This window comes from Suricata suricatta, chromosome 8 (assembly GCF_006229205.1).
Source record: "Suricata suricatta isolate VVHF042 chromosome 8, meerkat_22Aug2017_6uvM2_HiC, whole genome shotgun sequence".
NCBI classification, from domain to species: domain Eukaryota; kingdom Metazoa; phylum Chordata; class Mammalia; order Carnivora; family Herpestidae; genus Suricata; species Suricata suricatta.
This window is the reverse complement of record NC_043707.1, coordinates 81,106,955-81,126,774: the sequence shown is the minus strand read 5'-3', so window position 1 is coordinate 81,126,774 and position 19,820 is coordinate 81,106,955. Positions and strand designations below refer to the sequence as shown.

General features: G+C 36.5%; 1 protein-coding gene across 1 annotated transcript in view; it reads right to left on the bottom strand.

The window, feature by feature from the left end:
• Positions 1 to 6,204: 6,204 nt before the first annotated feature.
• The window catches only part of SLC44A5 (solute carrier family 44 member 5), a 197,332-nt gene continuing 183,716 nt past the window's right edge, over positions 6,205 to 19,820 (bottom strand). The window contains exons 18-23 of the mRNA XM_029945813.1: positions 16,796 to 16,899; positions 15,599 to 15,672; positions 14,937 to 15,007; positions 14,733 to 14,821; positions 13,350 to 13,434; positions 6,205 to 6,530 (exon numbers count right to left, since the gene is read on the bottom strand). Of these exons, the coding sequence (XP_029801673.1) occupies positions 6,424 to 6,530; positions 13,350 to 13,434; positions 14,733 to 14,821; positions 14,937 to 15,007; positions 15,599 to 15,672; positions 16,796 to 16,899 (530 nt within the window). The 3' untranslated portion in view covers positions 6,205 to 6,423. The remainder of the gene's footprint in view (positions 6,531 to 13,349; positions 13,435 to 14,732; positions 14,822 to 14,936; positions 15,008 to 15,598; positions 15,673 to 16,795; positions 16,900 to 19,820) is intronic.

The window sequence follows — 19,820 nt, the reverse complement described above, 5'->3', positions numbered from 1 at the left end:
AATGAGTTAGGTCCAATGAGTCATTCAAAGCTACTGTTTCCTTGCTAATTTTTTATTTGGATGATCTACCCATTGATGTAAGTGGACTGTTAGAGTCCCCTACTATTATTATATTAGTAATGATTACTTCCTTTATGTTTGTTATTAGCAGCTTTATGTATTTGGGTGCTTTCATGTTGGGTGCATAAGTATTTACAATTTTTATATCTTTTTGTTAGATTGTACCATTTATGATTATGTAGTGTCTTTCTTTGTATCTTATTGCCATCTTTGTTTTAAAGCATATTTGCCCAATATAAGTATTGGTAGTTCAATTTTCTTTTCATTTACATTTTCATGATAACTGTTTCTTCATCCTTTTACTTTAACTTTCTGCATGTGTCTTTAGGTCTGAAATGAGTCTCTTGTAGGCAGCATATAGATAAGTATAACTTTTTTTATCCACTCTGTCATCCTATGTTTCTGATTGGAGCATTTAGTTTATTTACATTTAAAATAATTATTTATATGTGTATATTAATTGCCTTTTTGTTACTTGTTTTATGGTTGTTTTGGTAGTATCTCTCTGTTCCTTTTTTCTTTTCTCTTGCTGTCTTCTTTCATGATTAGCTGGCTCTAGTTAACAAAATACTTGGTTTTCTTATTTTTGCATATCTATTACTGCTTTTCAATTTGTGGTTACCATTCATTTTATATATAGTACCTTCTGTTTATACTAAGCTAATGGTCAATTTTGAACTCATTTTTTACTCTTCTCCCCTCCACTTTTCAAGTATTTGGTATCGTATTTTACACGCTTTGTTTCACTTACCCAATATTTACAGATGCACTTAAATTTCTTTTTTTCTTTTTCTTTTTTTTTTTTTGCTTTTGTGCTTCCTATTTTCCTTCCCTTTCTTATGGCTTTTCTTTTCCACTTACAGAGTTCACCTTAATACTTCTTGTAGGGCCCGTTTAGTGGTTATGAATTCCTTTAACTCTCATTTGTCTGGAAAACTGTTCTATTCTGTTCTGAATAATGGCTTTGCTCGGTAGTGTATTCTCTTGGCTGTAGATCCTTCTCTTTCAGCACTTTGAATATATCATGATACTTCCCTTTGGCCTGCAGTTTCTGCTGAAAAATCAGCTGATTGCCATATGAGGTTTCCCTTATACATAACCGTTTCTTATACTGCTTTTAAAATTCTTTCTTTATTACTACTTTTTGCCATTTTAATTACATTGTGTTGGTGTGGACCTCCTTGGGTTTATTTTGTTGAGGGCTCTCTGTGCCTCTTGGATCTGGGAAGTTTTCAGCTATTATTTCTTAAAATACATTTTCTGCTGCCTTTTGTCTCTCTTCTCCTTCTGGGATTTGTATAATGGGAATGTTCTTACACCTGTTAGAGTTGCTAAGGTTTTTAAAACTATTTTTATTTTTTATTTTTTTCTCTCCTTTTCAGCTTGATTGATTTCCATTATTCAGTCCTCTAGGCTGCCGATCCATTTTTCTGCTTCCTGTATTCTAGTACTTGATTTATTATAATGTTAATTTCAATTATTGGGTTTTCATCTCTGATGGGTTTCACTGAGGTTTTTCACTCTTTTCTCGAGTCTAGTCAGTATCTTTATGATCATTACTTTAAATTCTCCAGCAGGCATATTACTTACCTCCATTTTGTTTAGGTCTCTTGCTGTGGTTTTGTCCTCTTCTTTTATGAGACCTATTCTTCTGTGTCCTCATTTTAACTGTGTCTGTTTCCATGTACTATGTCCCCAGCTCTTGAAGGTAGTGGCCTACAGTGCAATGTTGCCGGTTCTCCAGAACCTAGTGCTTCAGAGGTGTCTCCCATGTTGTGTATGTCCTACTGTGGTAGTTGAGCTGAATTTGCCTTTAGTCCAATCATCTGTAATAGCTCCCTTTTCCTGTTGTAGGCAGGGTTTGCAACATGTGTCATTAGTGGGCCAGTCTGGGGCCATCTTGGGCTTGAGTTGCATCAGACCAGGCATTTGCCAGAAATGCAGTAGCACAGAACTGCAAGTCTGCCCCAGTCCCTTGCTGGGGCTGCAGTTGGACTGCTTGTTATCTTCCCCTCTTCCTGGGGCAGGAGTCACTTTGGAGTGGTGCTGGCCTCTGTTGGAGTGCGTATGTACTGCCAGGCTTTGGCACTGTTTCAGATGGGCTTCAGCATAGCATGTATCAGTGGGGGCAAGTCTGCAGGAGAATATGGGGCAGGGGTACAGGTTATTAGCAAGGTTTGTGTGGGTCTGCTGTGGGAGAAGACCTGGAGCTGCTTTAGAAACTCTTGCAGCAGGGCTACAGGAAAGGACTCTGCAGGAGAGTGTGAAGGCAGGGCATCTGGTGCTAGCAAGGTCCCTAGGTTTGCTGTGGGAGGGGACCTACAGCTGCCAGACCAAACTCCTGCTGAGCCGGAGGAGGGAATCTACAGAAGCATGCAGTGGCAGGGCACATTGTTAGCAAGCTAGGTAGAGAGTATTGACATGACGCTTATTCCTGCAGGTGTCTGTTTATCTAAACTGGGAAGTGGGGAAGGGAAAAGACACCCTCCGGCAATTTTGTTTCTGAAGCCTCCTAAAGATCCCTGCCCCTCCAACACAAGCTCTGAGACTAGTAAACAAGTCTCCCTCCCGCATACCCCAGGCATTTTTCAAGCGTCACCATCTGTGCTGTATCTTTCTGGGGCTATTTGTTGTGCCGAAGACTCGAAGACTCGTATTCCTATTGCCCTCCCAATTCTCCCAGAGGCAAGCCTGCTAATTTTTAAAGTTCCAGGCTTTAAGCCCCACAGACTGTGAGAACTTGTGAAATAAGGCCCTTTGGTTTTCAAAGCCAAATGTTAGAGATTCCTCATCCTTGTGTGGTTTCCCATGCCCGGTGCAAAGGTGTGCTCCTCTCCATACCTAGAGCATCCCTCCTTCCCAAAGACAGTCCTGTGGGGTCCTTTTAGCTCCAAACTGCATCTCTACCCATCCTACCCTCATTGGTGTGGCCTCTTCTCTGCATATAGCTAGGGAAAGTCTGTTGGCCCAGTCTTTGGGTTGTTTTCTGAATTATTTACATGATGTGGGGATTATCTAGTTGTATCCCTGGAAGGAGGTAAGCTTACGATCTTCCTACTCTGCCATCTTCCCTGGAACTCTCGAACTGATTGCTTTTAAATGTGTCACATAACAGTCCCCGTTCTTCCCAGCATAGAAACCATTAGAAAAGATATTGCTCAAATCTGTGGTATTTTAGCCACCTTGTATTGTAGGAATTTGGAAAGTTGTGGAGAAGTTGGTTAATTTGACCTGACAATTTTAAGAGTCCAGGACCTTGACATTATTCTGATGTCCAAGCCTTATACAATGTGGTTTTCAATTTTCATGACTGAATCAGTCACATTTCTTTTAATGTGGGTTAGCTTGGTTTTCTGCAGGATGATAGATTACTAAGGGCCCGAAGTAGTTCAGCTAGGTCCTGAGAGAAGTCTTCAATATCCATGTTAGTTCCAGGACAAAAAACATGGTATATGAAAAGTTACTTTGGAAAAGTAAATTATTCCTATTATATCAGTAAGCAATTTCTTTTCATCTATGATTTATTGAATTGTATTCTTATAGTCCTATAATTATAATTTAAAAACAAACATTTGCAAACATTTAAGGATAATATTTGTAAGAAACTGGAAAAAATTGTTGTGAGGACACCATTTCATGTGTCACGGTCTGCAATAAGAATTTTAGTTCAATTTTGTCCTATCTTATGCCAACAAAGACTGATTTATAAAGCATGTTCCCCAGTCCAGAACCAGATAATATTGGAGATAATTATTGTGCCTGGTTAGAGTTTAAGAGCAATTTCCTGAGGCACCACTTGTAAAAGTGGAAGAACATACATTGGAATGAGTGCTGGTCAGCTATATAGTAAAAGAAAAATAGAGAATTGTTGCACAGAGCCTATTTTCCAATATTGGTTCAAATAATAACTGCATTATGCGTGGCAATCTCCTAGAACCTTTAATATTGTGATTTTAGTGTATGGATTCACAGACTCTTTTTAAACTTTGTAGGAATCACTGAAAAATATAATTAATCATAATCCAATTTCAAACACTTTATTTAGAAATAGGATTAGCCCTTTATCATCTAAAGTAGGCGTTAATAAAGATTTAAAGCAGAACTTAGATTTCTTCTGGAAACCAAACTATTTTTTATTTTAAATAAGAATCATTAATTAACATCTAATTCAATTTGGAACATTTTAAAAGGCCACTGAAAACTGCAAGAACATCATTTTATGTTTTCATTTAAAGAAATCCTTTAAATATTAAAGAAAAAAATTAATTTTGAAGATTTAACATAATTCAACTAAAAAATAGATTCTTACATATTTGTTAAGGAATAGATAGGCCTAAGAAAACTTTTAGCTTAAGTTAAACCAGTGATAGGTCCATTTAATCTTGCTTTGGGAAACTATTGTTAGTCAGTGTTGACGTTTTGTAGGTTCTCTAAATTCTTCCCTGCCTTTAAAATGATAAAATTTCCTTCACATGATGTTGGTAAAATCAAATGAGGGACCGAGCAAACCTTTGGCAAATTAAAACAAAGGCCGCATAATTCAGGTCACTGTTTGGGTTTAAAAAAATTCTCTTATCCATTGTTTTGATTTATTTACTTTATATAAATTATCAGTTTCAGTTACTTGAACACAATAGTGCACAGCTAGAGAAAATGGAAACTTTTAAAAAGATAAATCTAGATGTTAAAAAAAAAACCTTTGTTGATACAGAGAAGATTACGTTATGCTATGGTAGGTTTTAAACACTAAAGCTTTTCACCTTTTCTAGCTTAAATAAATAAAAACATGGGTTTTTTTTTATCTAAATCTTTATTAGAAGAAAAAACATTTAAAATGATGAGTAACAGCAAATTTCATTAAATATTAAACATTTTAGTTATCAAAGATATTTAGACAATATGTTCCTAATATTTCTGCACAGCAGAAGCACACTGATTATAGAACTCAGACTGTCATATGCTCATATGAGTTTGTTTTTGGCATAAAAGAATATCTAAAGTCACATTTAAGCAATGTGATCATTAATAAGCTGATAGTAACTTACTGTTGATTCTCAAAGCTTTCAAAAATTACCATGTTTGACTGACATTTCCTTGGGGCCAATATTTTAACACTGAGTAACAGAATGAAATCACATTCTTTCAAGTTAGTAGTACTAGTAAAATTATTTAAAATTTAATTACAAATTATGTGCTGTTTATATTAGCACAGTTAAAAGTTAACATTATAAATAAACTGATTATTTCATATCAAAAGTTAGAAAATGAAATAACCTACATAGAACACTTCTTGATGATAATCATCACTTAAAACAGAGCTAATCCCGTACATGACAGCTATGAGCACCCTTTGCAGGGGTAGAGTTCCCTTTTAATTTCTCAAAATGTCCCTTTCCGAACTGTGTAAAACACTGGGAAACGTAGCCCTACACCTATGGTATTTTCAAAGACCTACTGTAGAAAAGATTAGATTTTTAAACTTCTCACTTTGGGTAATAAAAAAAAAAAGACCAACAAGCATCCTTTCACTTTTTCTTCTTGCGTGTAGTAACACATTCGTGAATGTCCACTAGGCGCAAGGGAAATTGTTTATGCTGCAAAACATACTCTACATAGTCACTAGGCTCTCAAACATACTGAAATGACAAATGTTTCCAGTCAGTGAGCTAAGAGGGAAACAAATGCAAGAAGACTTGTTTCAATCACTAAACATTGCAGGTTTTTGTGTTTTGTTTTTTTTTTTAAACAATGTTTGTAAACTTGCCCACAAAAGCTGGTAATATTAAACAGCCAGTAAGGCACTTTGTCAGAGAGGACGAAGTAGTAAAGGCTGGATGATTGGCAATTTGTTTAATAGGAAACATTCTATACTTAAGGAGAGCAAAATCTGGAGCAGGCAGTCCTTTTACCAATTTACTGTCAAACAGGAGTTGGGAAAACTTTAAAATTTTCTCTTTCAGTTTGTTTACTAATTTTCCCTGCAGAAGTCTTTTAGTTGCAGTTTAAAAAATATATTAGGAGCTATCAATTCAAATAACGTATCATTTTTCAATCCAATATTTAAAAGAATATGAACATATTCACTGGTGTTTTCAAAAACATCCAACCCACTCTATTTAAAAATGAATTACAAAACAGAAGATCTTAGTATAAAAATGTACCATGTTATTAACAATTTCCTTGCAACTTCAGATGGCTTCACATATTACAGTATAAGCTTTGGTATTAAACATGCAAATAAAAGCCAACAAGGTCGTGAATACAGTGTTTCCAACACAAAGCACTTATGAAGCGAGCATTGTGCAGGCACAGTAGATGAAGATTCGGTAACACACCGCTGCACGATGACCACAGTCTGCACTTCTAAGCCTTCTTAGTTTGCATACTTGGCTCGCTCAGAATCTTCAGGAGAGACTGACTCATGTAATAGGGCCTTTCAGTAGAACCATCGTTTCTTTCAAGGTCTTCCACTAGGAGGAAGAATGGCACAGAGTCAATATCAAAGCAAAACTGTAGGAGAAGTAACATCGCCATCTACTGCACGCTTGCTTTACAGCAGTTTATTTATTTTTTTTATAGATAGCACCGTTTGGCATCAACATTGTAAACATACCGATGAGAAAACAAGCAGCCCTTGTTATTTTGTTAGTAAAATATTATCTATCTCATTCTCTGTACCAGTTCATAGTCTGCCAATATGCATGCCTCTCAGCATGATTGAAGAAATAACTTTTACCTTCTTTTGGATAGCAAGCTTAACAAAAAAGAAAAAAAAAAAGATTCCCCAGGAATTTCTAAATTCACCTTCATATTCCTGAAAAGTAGTATGGACTCAATTCACTTTCCAAATTGCCATATGTGTTCAAAATTGCTTTTGTTTTGCAATCAATTTATGTAGCATCGTTTTAAAAAATAAGATTTGTGAAATTTTAGCATATTTTAAACCACATTTTGAAAAAATGTTTTTGCAGTTATCAGTTTAATTACTTTGTAAGATAATGGCTTCTATTTTTTCCCCTCAAAAACAATGCTCATTTTTACTGTCAATTATACAAAAAAGTAACTAGTGGGGAATATTTTTTCTGATGAGAAATAAGCCCAAATATAGTTAAAATTTCTATACTTAAAGAAAAATCTCTAAGTAGTTAAAAAGTTATTTAAAAATATTGAACCAAACAGTATTCCTTTACCTGTGGGTTCCTTTGCACCAATGGGTTATAGCCTTAAAATATAGCCAGTTTTAGAATGTGCCTCCATTGAGGCAGTGAACACATTTACTCTGGCGAATTGTTTTGGTCTAGTCAGCTTCTGTAAGGTTAAACCTTTAACATATGGACCCTTCTAGTCTAAGATTCTAAATGCATAAGTTGTGACTGTTAGAAGTCTCCACATTAATCTCTGTCTTAGTTTTCTAACTCCTGGAACAGCCAAGAATGTAGGGAGGAAATAGCCAATCTGTTTCTTGCATGTTGATTTACATTTTATTCAAATGATTTTCTAAGTATTATGGCATCAGAATCAGATGGAGAATTTTATAATAATTCACAAGCTGCTGCAGACCCAAATACAACATGTCAGAATTTCTTAGGGAAGGGGCACAGGCATCTATATTTATAATAAGTTCTCAGAGTGATTCTAATACATACAAAAACAATTAACATTGTTTTGTTTCATGATTATGTACCAACACTCAACTATTCCTAAAGGGGACTTATTTCCTATCACTTTTCAACACTGGAGAGGTAACTATTTACTAGATCTCAGTTGTAACCTCTGTATTTTTGACTAATAATTATAACCACCCAGAAAGACAGATTTTCACTCTTCTCTGAATTATTATTCAAGGAGAATGAGAATGAAAAAGTCCCTTTGCCAAGATGTGAAGACAAGTGACACTTTTGACTATAATACTCTCAAGAAAATAAGCCAAGAACAAGACGGTGGCTGTTACAAAGACTACTGTTTTGAAAATCTTCCTTATTTAAGCTGTCACAGAGTTAGTATAAATCTAGGTTCCCGTACTTCAGAATCATTAAAGAAATTAGTTTTTATATTAACTTATGACACAATGTTACATGTCTGACTCTTTTTAATAAAAATGCATGTATGATATTTAGATCAAAATGTTAGATGAACACGTTCCTTTCTGTCAACACATAAAAATCCCTATTCACAAGTTTAGCGTAAAAGCCAAAAGGACACTACTTGGGTAAGTGCTCCTCTTGGGGTAACTTTTACACAGTTAGCCGAATCATACAAATGTGTACACAGGGATTGGACAGGCAAAGTGCCCGAGTGTTTGATTTAGACTTTGCTCCACCATACTGAAGACTAAGGGGTGGCTGCCAGAAACCAACTGGTGGCTCCGGCCAGCAGAGGTGGAGTATAAATAGAACTTTCCTGCTAAGCTCTCGAGGGTGATTTCCTAACCCACAGTCTACCCCATAAGGGGACCAGACAAGGTACATTTCCTAAGGGTAAAATCTCAAGTGTCTTACTCATCTTTTCTCTTTCCTCAAAGTTGAGCTCAGACTAAACCATTTGTAGAATAAAGCCAAACAATGTATTTAATCAAGAAAAACAGGTATGTTCATAAAAGATATACTCACTCTTCTAAAACAAATCCATTCCAGTTTTCTATATGGTGGGAATAGGGAAACAGGAATTTGTCTCTATTTGGATTAGAGGCAAGAGGCCAGCATTACATGGCCATTTCAGTTTTGTTCAGAATATTTTCACTGTGGCCAGAGGTTTGTATTATTGCAAATGATATCCCAGAAGTCAGATTCAACTTCACTATGAATGTAATTTCCCTAAAACAAAGTGGGCTATGAAGGTCCCACAGTAATTTTTACCTATGGCTCTCTATGGAACTTGTATAACAGTAATATCACTATGTATATTCTGGTCTTGAATCACGTACTGAAGTATACTTCATAGAGAAACATTAATACATTAGAAAGCTGTCCACTAGCTTGAGCAGCTATATAAGCATAGCACCATATTTACAAACTTAGTACCAAATGCTGGTTAAACTAGATCAATCGTTTTTATGGCTAATTGACCATACATTTATAGTGCTTTCAAAAATTTCCTGAATATCTTTTATAAACACATTTATAAAAAGAAAGGCTATCAAAGTGCTACAATGGGAAACAGTGCTCTGTGTTATAAAAGTATTATTTTAAACACTTTCAGCTTTAGGGTTCAAAAATATGTTTGACATTTACACCTTGCGCTTCAGCTGGGACCACAGTCTACAAAATTTCCTAGTTCACAGAGACTACTGTCATCGAATGCCTGTCACCTCAACTGGTACCAGATTTTAGCTTTTCAGGAATAAGCATAGAAATTTCACATTACTCAGAAGCATCATTTTCGAGTTACACATGATATAATTTACAAAACTCCTATTTAAAAATGAATGTCACTGTTTGGAGCTTTCCTACTCTTTCTGCTTCTGGGAAACTAGTTGTATCTTGTTCAGAGTTCCGCGCAGGGTAGGGCCTAGGAAGTAGGGTTTTCTGTGGATCCATCATTTCTTTCCAGATCTTCACCTGTATATGCAGCAGCCAAAGCAGGCAAAAGCAGCAAGCGGCAGCACAATTAAATATTTTTAGAAATTGGAGAGTCAGGGAAAAATTAGAGAAATTAGTGTTAGAAAGTCAAATATAAGACATATTAGTACCATTAAGTTGCTGCTGCTCAACAACATAAAACTTCAACTTCTGCCAGGAAGCACCGAAACTTCCTAAATTCCTCCTCCTCCCCCACCATGCCCAAAGAGGTTTCTTTTGGTAAAGGCCAATAAGATCTCTCATGTCCTTTCAAAAGTATTATCTCTAAATCTATGACTGTTCACTTCAGAAAGATAAAATGCCACGTCCTCAGAGATGAATCTGAACAAAAAGTATATGAATCCTGTGATAAATGTAGAATAATTCATTTTCAGAGTTCAAAGTTACTATTAATGGTACACCCTAACATTACACCCTAATGTTACAGAGAAGGAAACGGGAGATCCAGGTATGTGAAATGATTCTCCTGAAGTCAAAAGCTCTGGGGCAATGGGAATGAGGTGAGGACCTGACCCCTTGACACCTAATTCAGTTCTTGTCCTACTTAACTATACAGCATCCTGTTTTAAATCCCTTCAAGACTGCATTAGAAAACTAACGGCAGTGTTTTCTGACTTCACATAATACATGAATTTACCTTCCTATTGTGCTTAGGCAAGTAATAAATGATGGGGTGTTCACTAAGCACACACCTACTGGGTATTTCAGGGAAAGCACCAGAAGGAGGCTGAGAAGCAAGGAGAAGCCGGTGCAAAGTTAATTTTCCTAAAGATACATGCAATTTGCGCAGATAATATCTATAAATAAACATAAAAGTACAACTTAATTCTATGTTTTCAGTGGTATATTAAAAAAGATTTTGTTATTCATAGCCCTTATTATGATAAAGGATAAGAAATATGTAAAATCATATAGGAGAATCATGGATTTATGGAATAAATCAATTTCTCATCCTCTCTTAGGAATGGTCAGATGATTTAGATTTTTACATTAGACCTCACAGTGACCTTCCTCACATGCAAATTGAAAGGCTAAGGAGAGAATATGATGGACAGTGAGCATTTTTGTTCTTTCATCTTCATCTTATTTCTATATGACAGATCATATATCTATATGGTTATTGCCCTTGAGGCATTGTTAGGATGCCTATTATGGATCATATTAATAATCATCTACAACTACTATTGTTTTCTTATACTGGGACCAGAATTCTCATTGCCTTGTAATATTAACAAGATGTAATGTTTTGGGGCACTTGGGTGGTTCAGGGTGTCTGACTTTGGCTCAGATCATGATCTTAGGGCTTGTGAGTTTGAGTCCCATGTCAAGCTCTGTTCTGACAGCTCAGAGCCTGGAGCCTGCTTTAGATTCTGCCTCTCTTTTTCTGTCCCTTCCCCCACTCGATTCTGACTCTCGTTCTCACAAAAATAAATAAACATTAAAAATTTTTTGAAAAAGATGCTATGTTTCTATAAATGTAGTGTTTGCAAATGGTTTGCATTTTTTAAATGTTTATTTATATATTGTTCTTGAGAGAGAGAGAGACAGACAGAACATCTGGGGGAGGGGCAGAGAGAGAGGGAGCTAGAATGTGAAGCAGACTTCAGGCTCCAAGCTGTCAGCACAGAGTCCATCTTGGGCTGGAACTCACGAACCTTGAGATTGTGACCTGAGCGGAAGTTGACGCTTAACTGACTGAACCACTCAGGCATCTCATCAAATGGTTTGCATTTCTAGGGGTGCCCGGTGGCTCAGTCAGTTAAGCATCCAGCTTCAGCTCAGGTCATGAACTTGCATTTATGGGTTCGAGCCCTGCATCGGGCTCTGTGCTGACTAGCTCAGAGTGTGGAACCTGCTTTGGATTCTGTGTCTCCCTCTCTCTCTGCCCCTCCCTGCTTGTGTTCAGTTTCTCAAAATAAATAAATAAACAAACAAATAAATAAATAAAAGGTTAAAAATTGTTTTAAATGGTTTGCATTTTTTAGAATACCAGCTGTCAGGCAGCCAAGATAACAGGTATAAAACACTTACATAAATCTTTTTATACATATTATCTTGGTGTTATATATATATTTACATCTAATACTGTAATAATACTGTAATTATTAGATGTAAATATATATTTTATATAAAAGTACAGTTTTACACAATCAGAATTTGGCTTACAAGTAAGATGTTGCCCATGGTAACAGTTGGAGAGGAAAAAGAAATATAATTTGGTTTCTCTTGTTCTTTATTCTCAAAGACCAGAGTCTCAGGAAGGAAACTATTCATGTTCAACACAAGATGTAGTGAAAAAAGCTGACATTACACCTGGTTTTTAAGAAGTTGGCAATTATCAATATGTATGGGTAGAAAACATTTCTTACTGCTCAATTGTAAAATTCACAAGATTTTTCCAAAGCTTCCAAAGACTGAAAGCAAAGCAGCTTCTATGCATATTCTGAATACATTTTGAGAAACATCTTCAGTGACAAAAATGGGGAAGGTCACAGACGGATGTCCCCCTATTGCTATGATTAGTGTTTCAGATGGAAAAAAAGATGTTTGAACATCTGAGACCTCTGTCTCAGGCACGACCACATTTCTGTGCTCCCTCTTCCATCTCGAGCCTGAGCCAAGGCTTGTTCGTGTGGCATTTTGCAGATGGCCTCTCCTAATAAACCAGGGACAGCGGCTCTAGAAAGATTAGCCGTTCCAGTTCCACCTGTAGCCAGAGAAAGCGCTAACTAGTACACAGAGTTCTCCTAATTTCTTGTCTAGTTATTGAAAATAATTTTTAAGTGTTAAGGAAAAAAAGTCAAACAACTTTCTAGGTCTTTCCTTGACTATATCTGCCTATAATTATTATCTCCTCTCCTAACCCCAGTGTGAAATTGATGCTATGAGTTAGGCCCCCCCCATAAAATCCTGTCGGTTATAAACAAGTGGATCACTGAGTAATGCCTTGTTCACAGAATGTTTTCTCTGCTTTCCTTAAGAGAAATTTGCCAGAAAAATAATCTCTCAGAAGGTACAGCTGTAGGGCTCACAATTTGTTCTCCCATTTGCTGAGCGAGCCTACTGTCTCTAGTCTGAAGGTGAGGGCCAGATCAAGCTCTTAAGGCGCTAGGTTCTACAGGGACTTTAAGAGGAGAGACTGACAGAAACCCTTCCCATTCTGAGTTACACATGCCACCTGGAAGCCCAGCAAAGAAGTCAGTGATGAAAGCTCTTAGGAAGTATTTTAACTCTAAGCATCTGAACTCATCCCTTCCCTAGACATTCTCCTCTATAATCCTATTTGTCTAGTATGAATTGGCCCTATGTGTCCTTAAAAGCTGTTGCCAGGTTGGCTCTATCAGAATTTATCAAGGCTCTCTTCAAAGAGATCCTAAAGTCCAGCCATGTTCTCAGTTCTGTTAATAAAGCACCACAGAATCCATTCATTATCATAAATTTTAAAATACTAAATTTGAAAATACTAACACCATGCCCTGAAGCCTGAGGTTCATTTCAGTGGCTGACCCTGCTATGCCTTGCAAACTCCATTCTCTCGGCTGTTAAGGTTTAAAGAGCATCTACTAAACAATGTCTCTTTCCAGATAAACACTACGTGGTAGTTGCAGCCAGATCATCACAAATCCACAAGCCAGCTAAGGACATGGGTCTTAACCTTCTTATCTTTCAGTTATTCTCCAAAGGGGGAAAACACATATACTGAAAACTTACAGAAGCAGATGAAAATTGTATCAACACACATTGTATAGACGCTGAAGAACCCATGTGCAACTAGGTAAGATCCAATAATGACTGTCTGTAAATGAGTAAAGAACAAAATGAAGCTGTCATTAATTCATCCAGAAGAACAATAATACAGCTTTAAATGAAAGTCATGATGAGAAACTTTGAAGTACCCTTTATGTTAGAAAAGATTTCAATATAGAGACCAAAAAAATCCAACGGCAATGTTTTTGAGTGTTTTGTTCCAGGATTTAAATGTATTAGATTACCTGCCAGTTGTCTTATCACTATCCCCAATCCCTACCAAAAATAACCCAGATTTTTTTTAAGGCAGTAAAACACAGGAGTGAAGAGCACACACCGCCTAGGTTTGAATTGCACCCTCTGACACAGCAAGTTACTTAAACTTACTGTGCCTACTGCCTCCCATAAAAAGTTATTGGTGAGCAAGGGGAGAATGTGAAGAGCAATAATATTTACGACATATGGAATGAGTGAGTTAATTGTTATAGATTCTCCAGGGCTCCCCGCAGGTCGTCTCCAGCTGCCACATCTATCCCCTACTTGGAATGTAGGGGGCTGATGACTGAGCGGGTGCCCTCTTTAGGAAATGCCCTCACTGCAGGGACTGCTTCACCCAAGCTTGTAGCCCCCTCTAGGGGGCGACCCCTGGCCATTAGCTGCCTGACGCAGCATACAAATCCTTTTGTCAGAACTTCCTGGAATCACGTCTGAGGGCTCAGCTGTAAGTGCAGCATCGGTCAGCTTTTTCCATTGCCCATGTCTGCCTCCTTATCTCCCTTGTTTCAAGGGTCTCTCTGGAGAGCACTTCCTAATAAACCTTTCACATGCAATCTTCTGTCTCAGAAGTTGTTTCTAAGGAATCCAATCTAAAGCAGAGTGAGGCTTGGCACAAAGTAAGACCAATAATGTTACCTATCATTATTTTTCTTCTTCCTCTTTGTTTTTTCTTTTGCCATCTCTGATCAGTCAGAGTCAATATTACCCAGTCGCTATGAATGAATTCTGTCCTCTTGAAATGCATACATTGGAATCTAATCCCCAGTGCGATCTTATCTGGAGGTGACTTTGGGGGAGGTAATTAGGTCAGGAGGGTGTAGCATTCATCAATTGGATTAGTGCTCTTGTAAGAGGAGACAGGAGAGATAATGATCTCTCTCTCCACCATGTTAGGACACAACTGAGAAGGTGCCCCTTTGCAACCCAGGAAGAGAGCTCTCACCAGGAACTGAATCTGTGAGCACCTTGATCTTGGACTTCTCAGCCTTTAGAACTGTGAGGAATAAATTATTTAAGCCACCCAATCTATTATATTGTTATAGAAACTGGAAGTAAGACACCAGCTCTTACCAGCAAAGGTACCCAGTAGTAATTTAAAGATGTTGGTCCTTCTATAATCATTGGCAATCTTTGTGTGAAGAGTAAGAAGGCCAGCACACCTGCATTGGAAAGGCAGAACATGTATATTAGGTACTTGCAAAGGAATACAGTTTTTTTGTAGTTAACGAGTTTCTCCAAGTACCTTCTAAACTTACCATGTTTATTATTACTTACCTATACATCCAGCAACTAGAATTTTCCCCAGGATTAGTACAAAGTCTGTAACATTATCCATAACTGCAACTCTAAGAATCAGAAAAAAGAAAGTATAATTTTGTGTTTAAATTCCATTTGTTATTAAAGCAAATAATTCATGAGCTCATTTTGATATATCTTTGCTGGAAATTCTATTTGGCATTTGTTCGATTCAAGGAATGAAGACAGCCTCTGGGGATGAGGTTCTGACTTAATGTTGATGAAGTAAATCGAAGAGGGTGTTGTCAGGCACTGTTGGTGTCAGCCTCTCTATTTTGAAGCCTAAGACACCCCGACTCCCGAGGATGTTTCATATCTTCCCTGGTTTTGCCCATTCAGACTGTCAATTTTGGGAGGGGAAAATTGCCAAAGACATGTTTCTGTGGAGAATTCCTTGAGTAGTAGGGATAATGAAAATGTATATAAAATGCCAGAGGGTGTAAAGATGTAGATGAATGAGGGAAGCAACAATTCTAAGATATAAAAAGAAATAGTATGAGGGAGCAGATTGAAATCTATCAAATTGAAAGATACTATTCATGTCTAATAAGACCACCATCCCTTTAAATAACACGTGAAGTATGTGATGCTCCAGGTTCACCAAACTGTCTTTTGCAAACTCAGCCCAATTACTTACTTACTTTAAAATATTTCTCATCAGCAGATTGAAAGCCTCTCTTGCTGACCTGCAGAAGCTTTTGCCATATATTGCAATCTGAAAAAAACAGTTGCTATTATACTAGAGTCAGTAACATGCCCTAACAAGACAGACAACCCAATGGCAGGAAAATGAATTCATTCTCCTGTCACCCAAATGGCTATTCTGATTCCCCTTTCCAGCATTTGGGTATGTGAGAGACCTGGGAACTGTGTCTCTATCACTCGGCACAGCTGTCGGGGCACTGACAATGAGGTGCCCTTCAGATGCTACATGCTTGTAAACTCCATGGGAATTAGAGCACATCAAACAGAGACACATCTTTTTCTCAAATCTCAGGACATGGCTTCTATCTTCAAAGTATTTGGGCCAGGGTTTGTTGTAAATAGGTTAAGTGTTACAGTATTCACATGAATAATTACTCTCAAGAAACCAATGCCTTTTGATATATCTGATTTACTCACTAAAAGATTCAATACAGTATTCTCACTGGAGGTAAATTAATGACAATCTGAATCTTCATGACTATTTGAATCACGCCTGCAGACTCTGTCATGGTGATAATAAACAAGTATCATAAGGTTGTAGTTGCTAAGTTTAGAAGAATTATATTTTTGGAGCCCCTATTAAAAAAAAATCTCTTCAGTAGCCTCCATATTCCCATAGGAAATAAGTAACACATTCAGTTATGCCTGGTCAATGCTCATGCATTTCAGCATAAGATTTGTTTAAAAAAAAAAAAGACCATTCTGTATGTGAATCCTAGGAGGATATTTTTCTTTTTCCTCAGAGCGAGACATAGACTAAGCTCTCCTCCCACTAAACAATGTCAAAGACGCACAAAATCTTTTCAATCTAGCACATTTTAAAATTTCTGAGATAAATATTTTCCCTCTTTAAAAAGATATTCTATTACATTTGGATTTTTTAGTACATTTTAATAAAGTATGGAAAGTCTAGAACCTTAAAAAAAGATATTAAGAATAATAATGAAGTACAGTTAAGATACTACTCAACTAGGAAAGCATAACCCTGAATCATTCATTGGATTCACAAATGCTTATATCATCATGGTGATACATTCATTGCAAGATGTAAAAAGTGTCAGAGATGGGAAGTGTAGACATGGGGTTTGGGTTTGCAAAGAAGAAACTCAGTAAAGAAAAAGCAATCTACTTACCATAACATAGGCATTTCTGTTCAAAAACCTTACTGCTGTTTCCAAACACCAGAAACAGCACTTCAGGCAGCATTGTAGAAATTTAGAAATGTTGTTCTGGGCCTCTATAAAAATGATATTCGTATCGATTAATGACTTGTAACTAAATTCTAGGAATCAAAAACATAAAACCTTTAAAAACAGGCTTTTAGTTTTTTTTAATAAAAGTTACCATTTTAACCATTTTAAGTGTATTAATTCAATTGTGTACAATACTGTACAGTTCAGTTCAGTCCAATAAGTGCATTCACAGTGCTGTACTATTGTTATTACTATCCATTTCCAGAACTTTTCATCTCAAATAGAAACTTTGTACCTATTAAACAATAACCTCATTCTCCCCTTCTCCTAGGCCCTGGTAAGTAACCTCTATTATATTTTGTACGAATTTGTCTCTTCTCGATACCTCATGTAAGTGGAATGATACAATATTTACCCTTTTGTGTCCTGCTTATTTCACTTAACAAAATTTTTAAGATTTATCATTTCATTCCTTTTTAGAGCTGAGCAACATTCTATTGCATGTATATGTCACATTTTGTTTATCCTTTTATCTGTTATTGGAAATTTGGGTTGTTTCTACATTTTGCCTACTGTGAAACTTGTGTGTAAGTATCTGCTTCAATCCCTGTTTTCAATTCTTTTGAGTATATATCTGTACAAGTGAAATTGCTGGATCATATGGCAATTCTATTTTTAGCTTTCTGAAGAATCACCGTAATGTTCTCCACAATGACTATACCGTTTTACATTTCTATCAGAAATATACTAAGGTTCCCAGTTTATCTTCATCCTACAAATATTAGTTGTTTTTTATTTTTTAAAATAGTAGCCATTCTAATGGATGTGACGTGGTACCTCATTACAGTTTTGATTTGCATTTCCCTAATGAATACTATTGAGCATTTTTCCATGTGCTTATTCATGATTTGTGTATCTTCTTTGGAGCAATATCTGTAAAAATCCTTTGTAGAAGGGACCAGTATGGTGACATAGGAGGCTCCTGAACTTTTCTCCTTCCACAGATGCACCTAAAATACAGCTACATGTGGAACAATGTCACCTGAGAAAAAAATGAAGACTAACTGAATGACTCCTACCCCATCAGGCAACTAAGAAAATAACCATAGTGAAATGGGTAGGAAAGGCTGAGACAAACTTACTGTAAACCCCATTTTTGGCACAGAACCTACTATAAGGAAGATACCCCCCAACTCTCAGCCTCTTCCTGAGGAGTAAAGTGTTTGAACAGCATATGTAGGATTCCAACTCTTAAGGCTCCCACCCAAAAGACAGGCCACCAAAACTCTTAGCTCTGAAAGCTAGTGGGGTTTATCACCACAAGTCCCACAGCACTATGCAACACAAATTGGCAGTTTGTACAAGCACATATGCTAGCACTCATTGTGACCAGGCAGTTGAATTCATCCAATTAGAGAAGCAAAGAGGAAAAAGAATAGATAGAGTGATGGATTTATTGGACGCCATCAAGCATACCAATATGGAGGTCCAAGAAAAAGAGAGAAAGGGGCAGAAAGTTTATTCAGAGAAATAATGGTGGAAAACTTCCCTAATCTGGAAAAACAAATAGACATACAGATCTGGAAAGCTTAAAGAAAGCCAAAAAAGATGAATCTAAAGAGACCTACACTGAAACACACAAAACTAAACTTTCAAACATTGAAAGGTAGTTAAAAGCAGTAGTAGGAAAGTGACTTTTACCCCATCTACATTTTTCTGCAGAAACCCTGTATGCCAGAAAAAAAGTGGAATGATATATTCAAAGCAATGAAAGAAAAAAAACTGCCAAAGAAGAAAGTCAGTGTGGCAAAATCGTCCTTCAGAATGAAGGGCAGATAAAGTTTTCCTGACAAAAGCTGAAAGAATACATCACCACTAGACAAGCCTTACAAGAAATGTAAAAGGGAGGGGTGCCTGGCTGGCTCAGTTGGTTAAGCATCTGGCTTTAGCTCAGGTCATGATCTCACGGTTCGTGGGTTTGAGCCCCACGTCAGGCTCTGTACTGACGGCTAGCTCAGAGCCTGGAGCCTGCTTCAGATTCTGTATCTCCCTCTCTCTCTGACCCTCCCCTGCTCACACTCTGTCTCTCAAAAATAAATGAAAAATATAAACAAAAGAAATGTAAAAGGGAGTCCTTTAGGCTGAAACAAAAGGATACAAATTAATAGCTGAAAATATGTGACAGTATAAAACTCACTGGTAAAAGATAAATAAATAAAATTCAGAACACTCTAAAATTGTAATGGTGATGGATAAATCACAACTTAGTATAAAGATTAAAATGCAAAATATTAAAGATAACTATAATACAAAATATAAAAAGATGTAAATTGTATCACCAAAAACACTGTAGCAAAAAAATGTAGGGAAAGTGTAAAAATGTAGTTTGTACATATTCAAAACTAAGTTGTTAACAGCTTAAAATGGATTGATATAAGATATTTTATGCAAAATATACAGCCAGAAAATAATTAGCAAAATGGCAATACTAAATCATAACTATCAATAATGTAAATAACTAAATTCTCCAAAAGTGAATGGATTAAAAAAAAAACTATAAGCTACCTACAGGAGTCTCAGTTCACCTTTTAAAACACAGATAGAATGAAAGTCAAGGATTAGAAAAATATTTTTCATGCAAATGGAAACAGAAGTGGGGATAGCTTTACTTATATCAAACAAAATAGACTTTAAGACAAAAACTATTAACACGAAGGCCATTATGCAATGATAAAAGGGTGTGTTTATCAAAAGAATATAAAAATTATATTTATGTACCCAACATTGGAGTACCTATATAAAGGAAGTACAAACAGATATGAAGTGAGAAATATATAGCAATATAATAATAGAAGATTTCAGTGCCCCACTTTCAACAATAGATAATCCAGATAGAAGATAAAAAAGGAAGTATGGGGTTTAAATTACACATTAGACCTGAGAGATCAGCCATTTAGAGTAATTA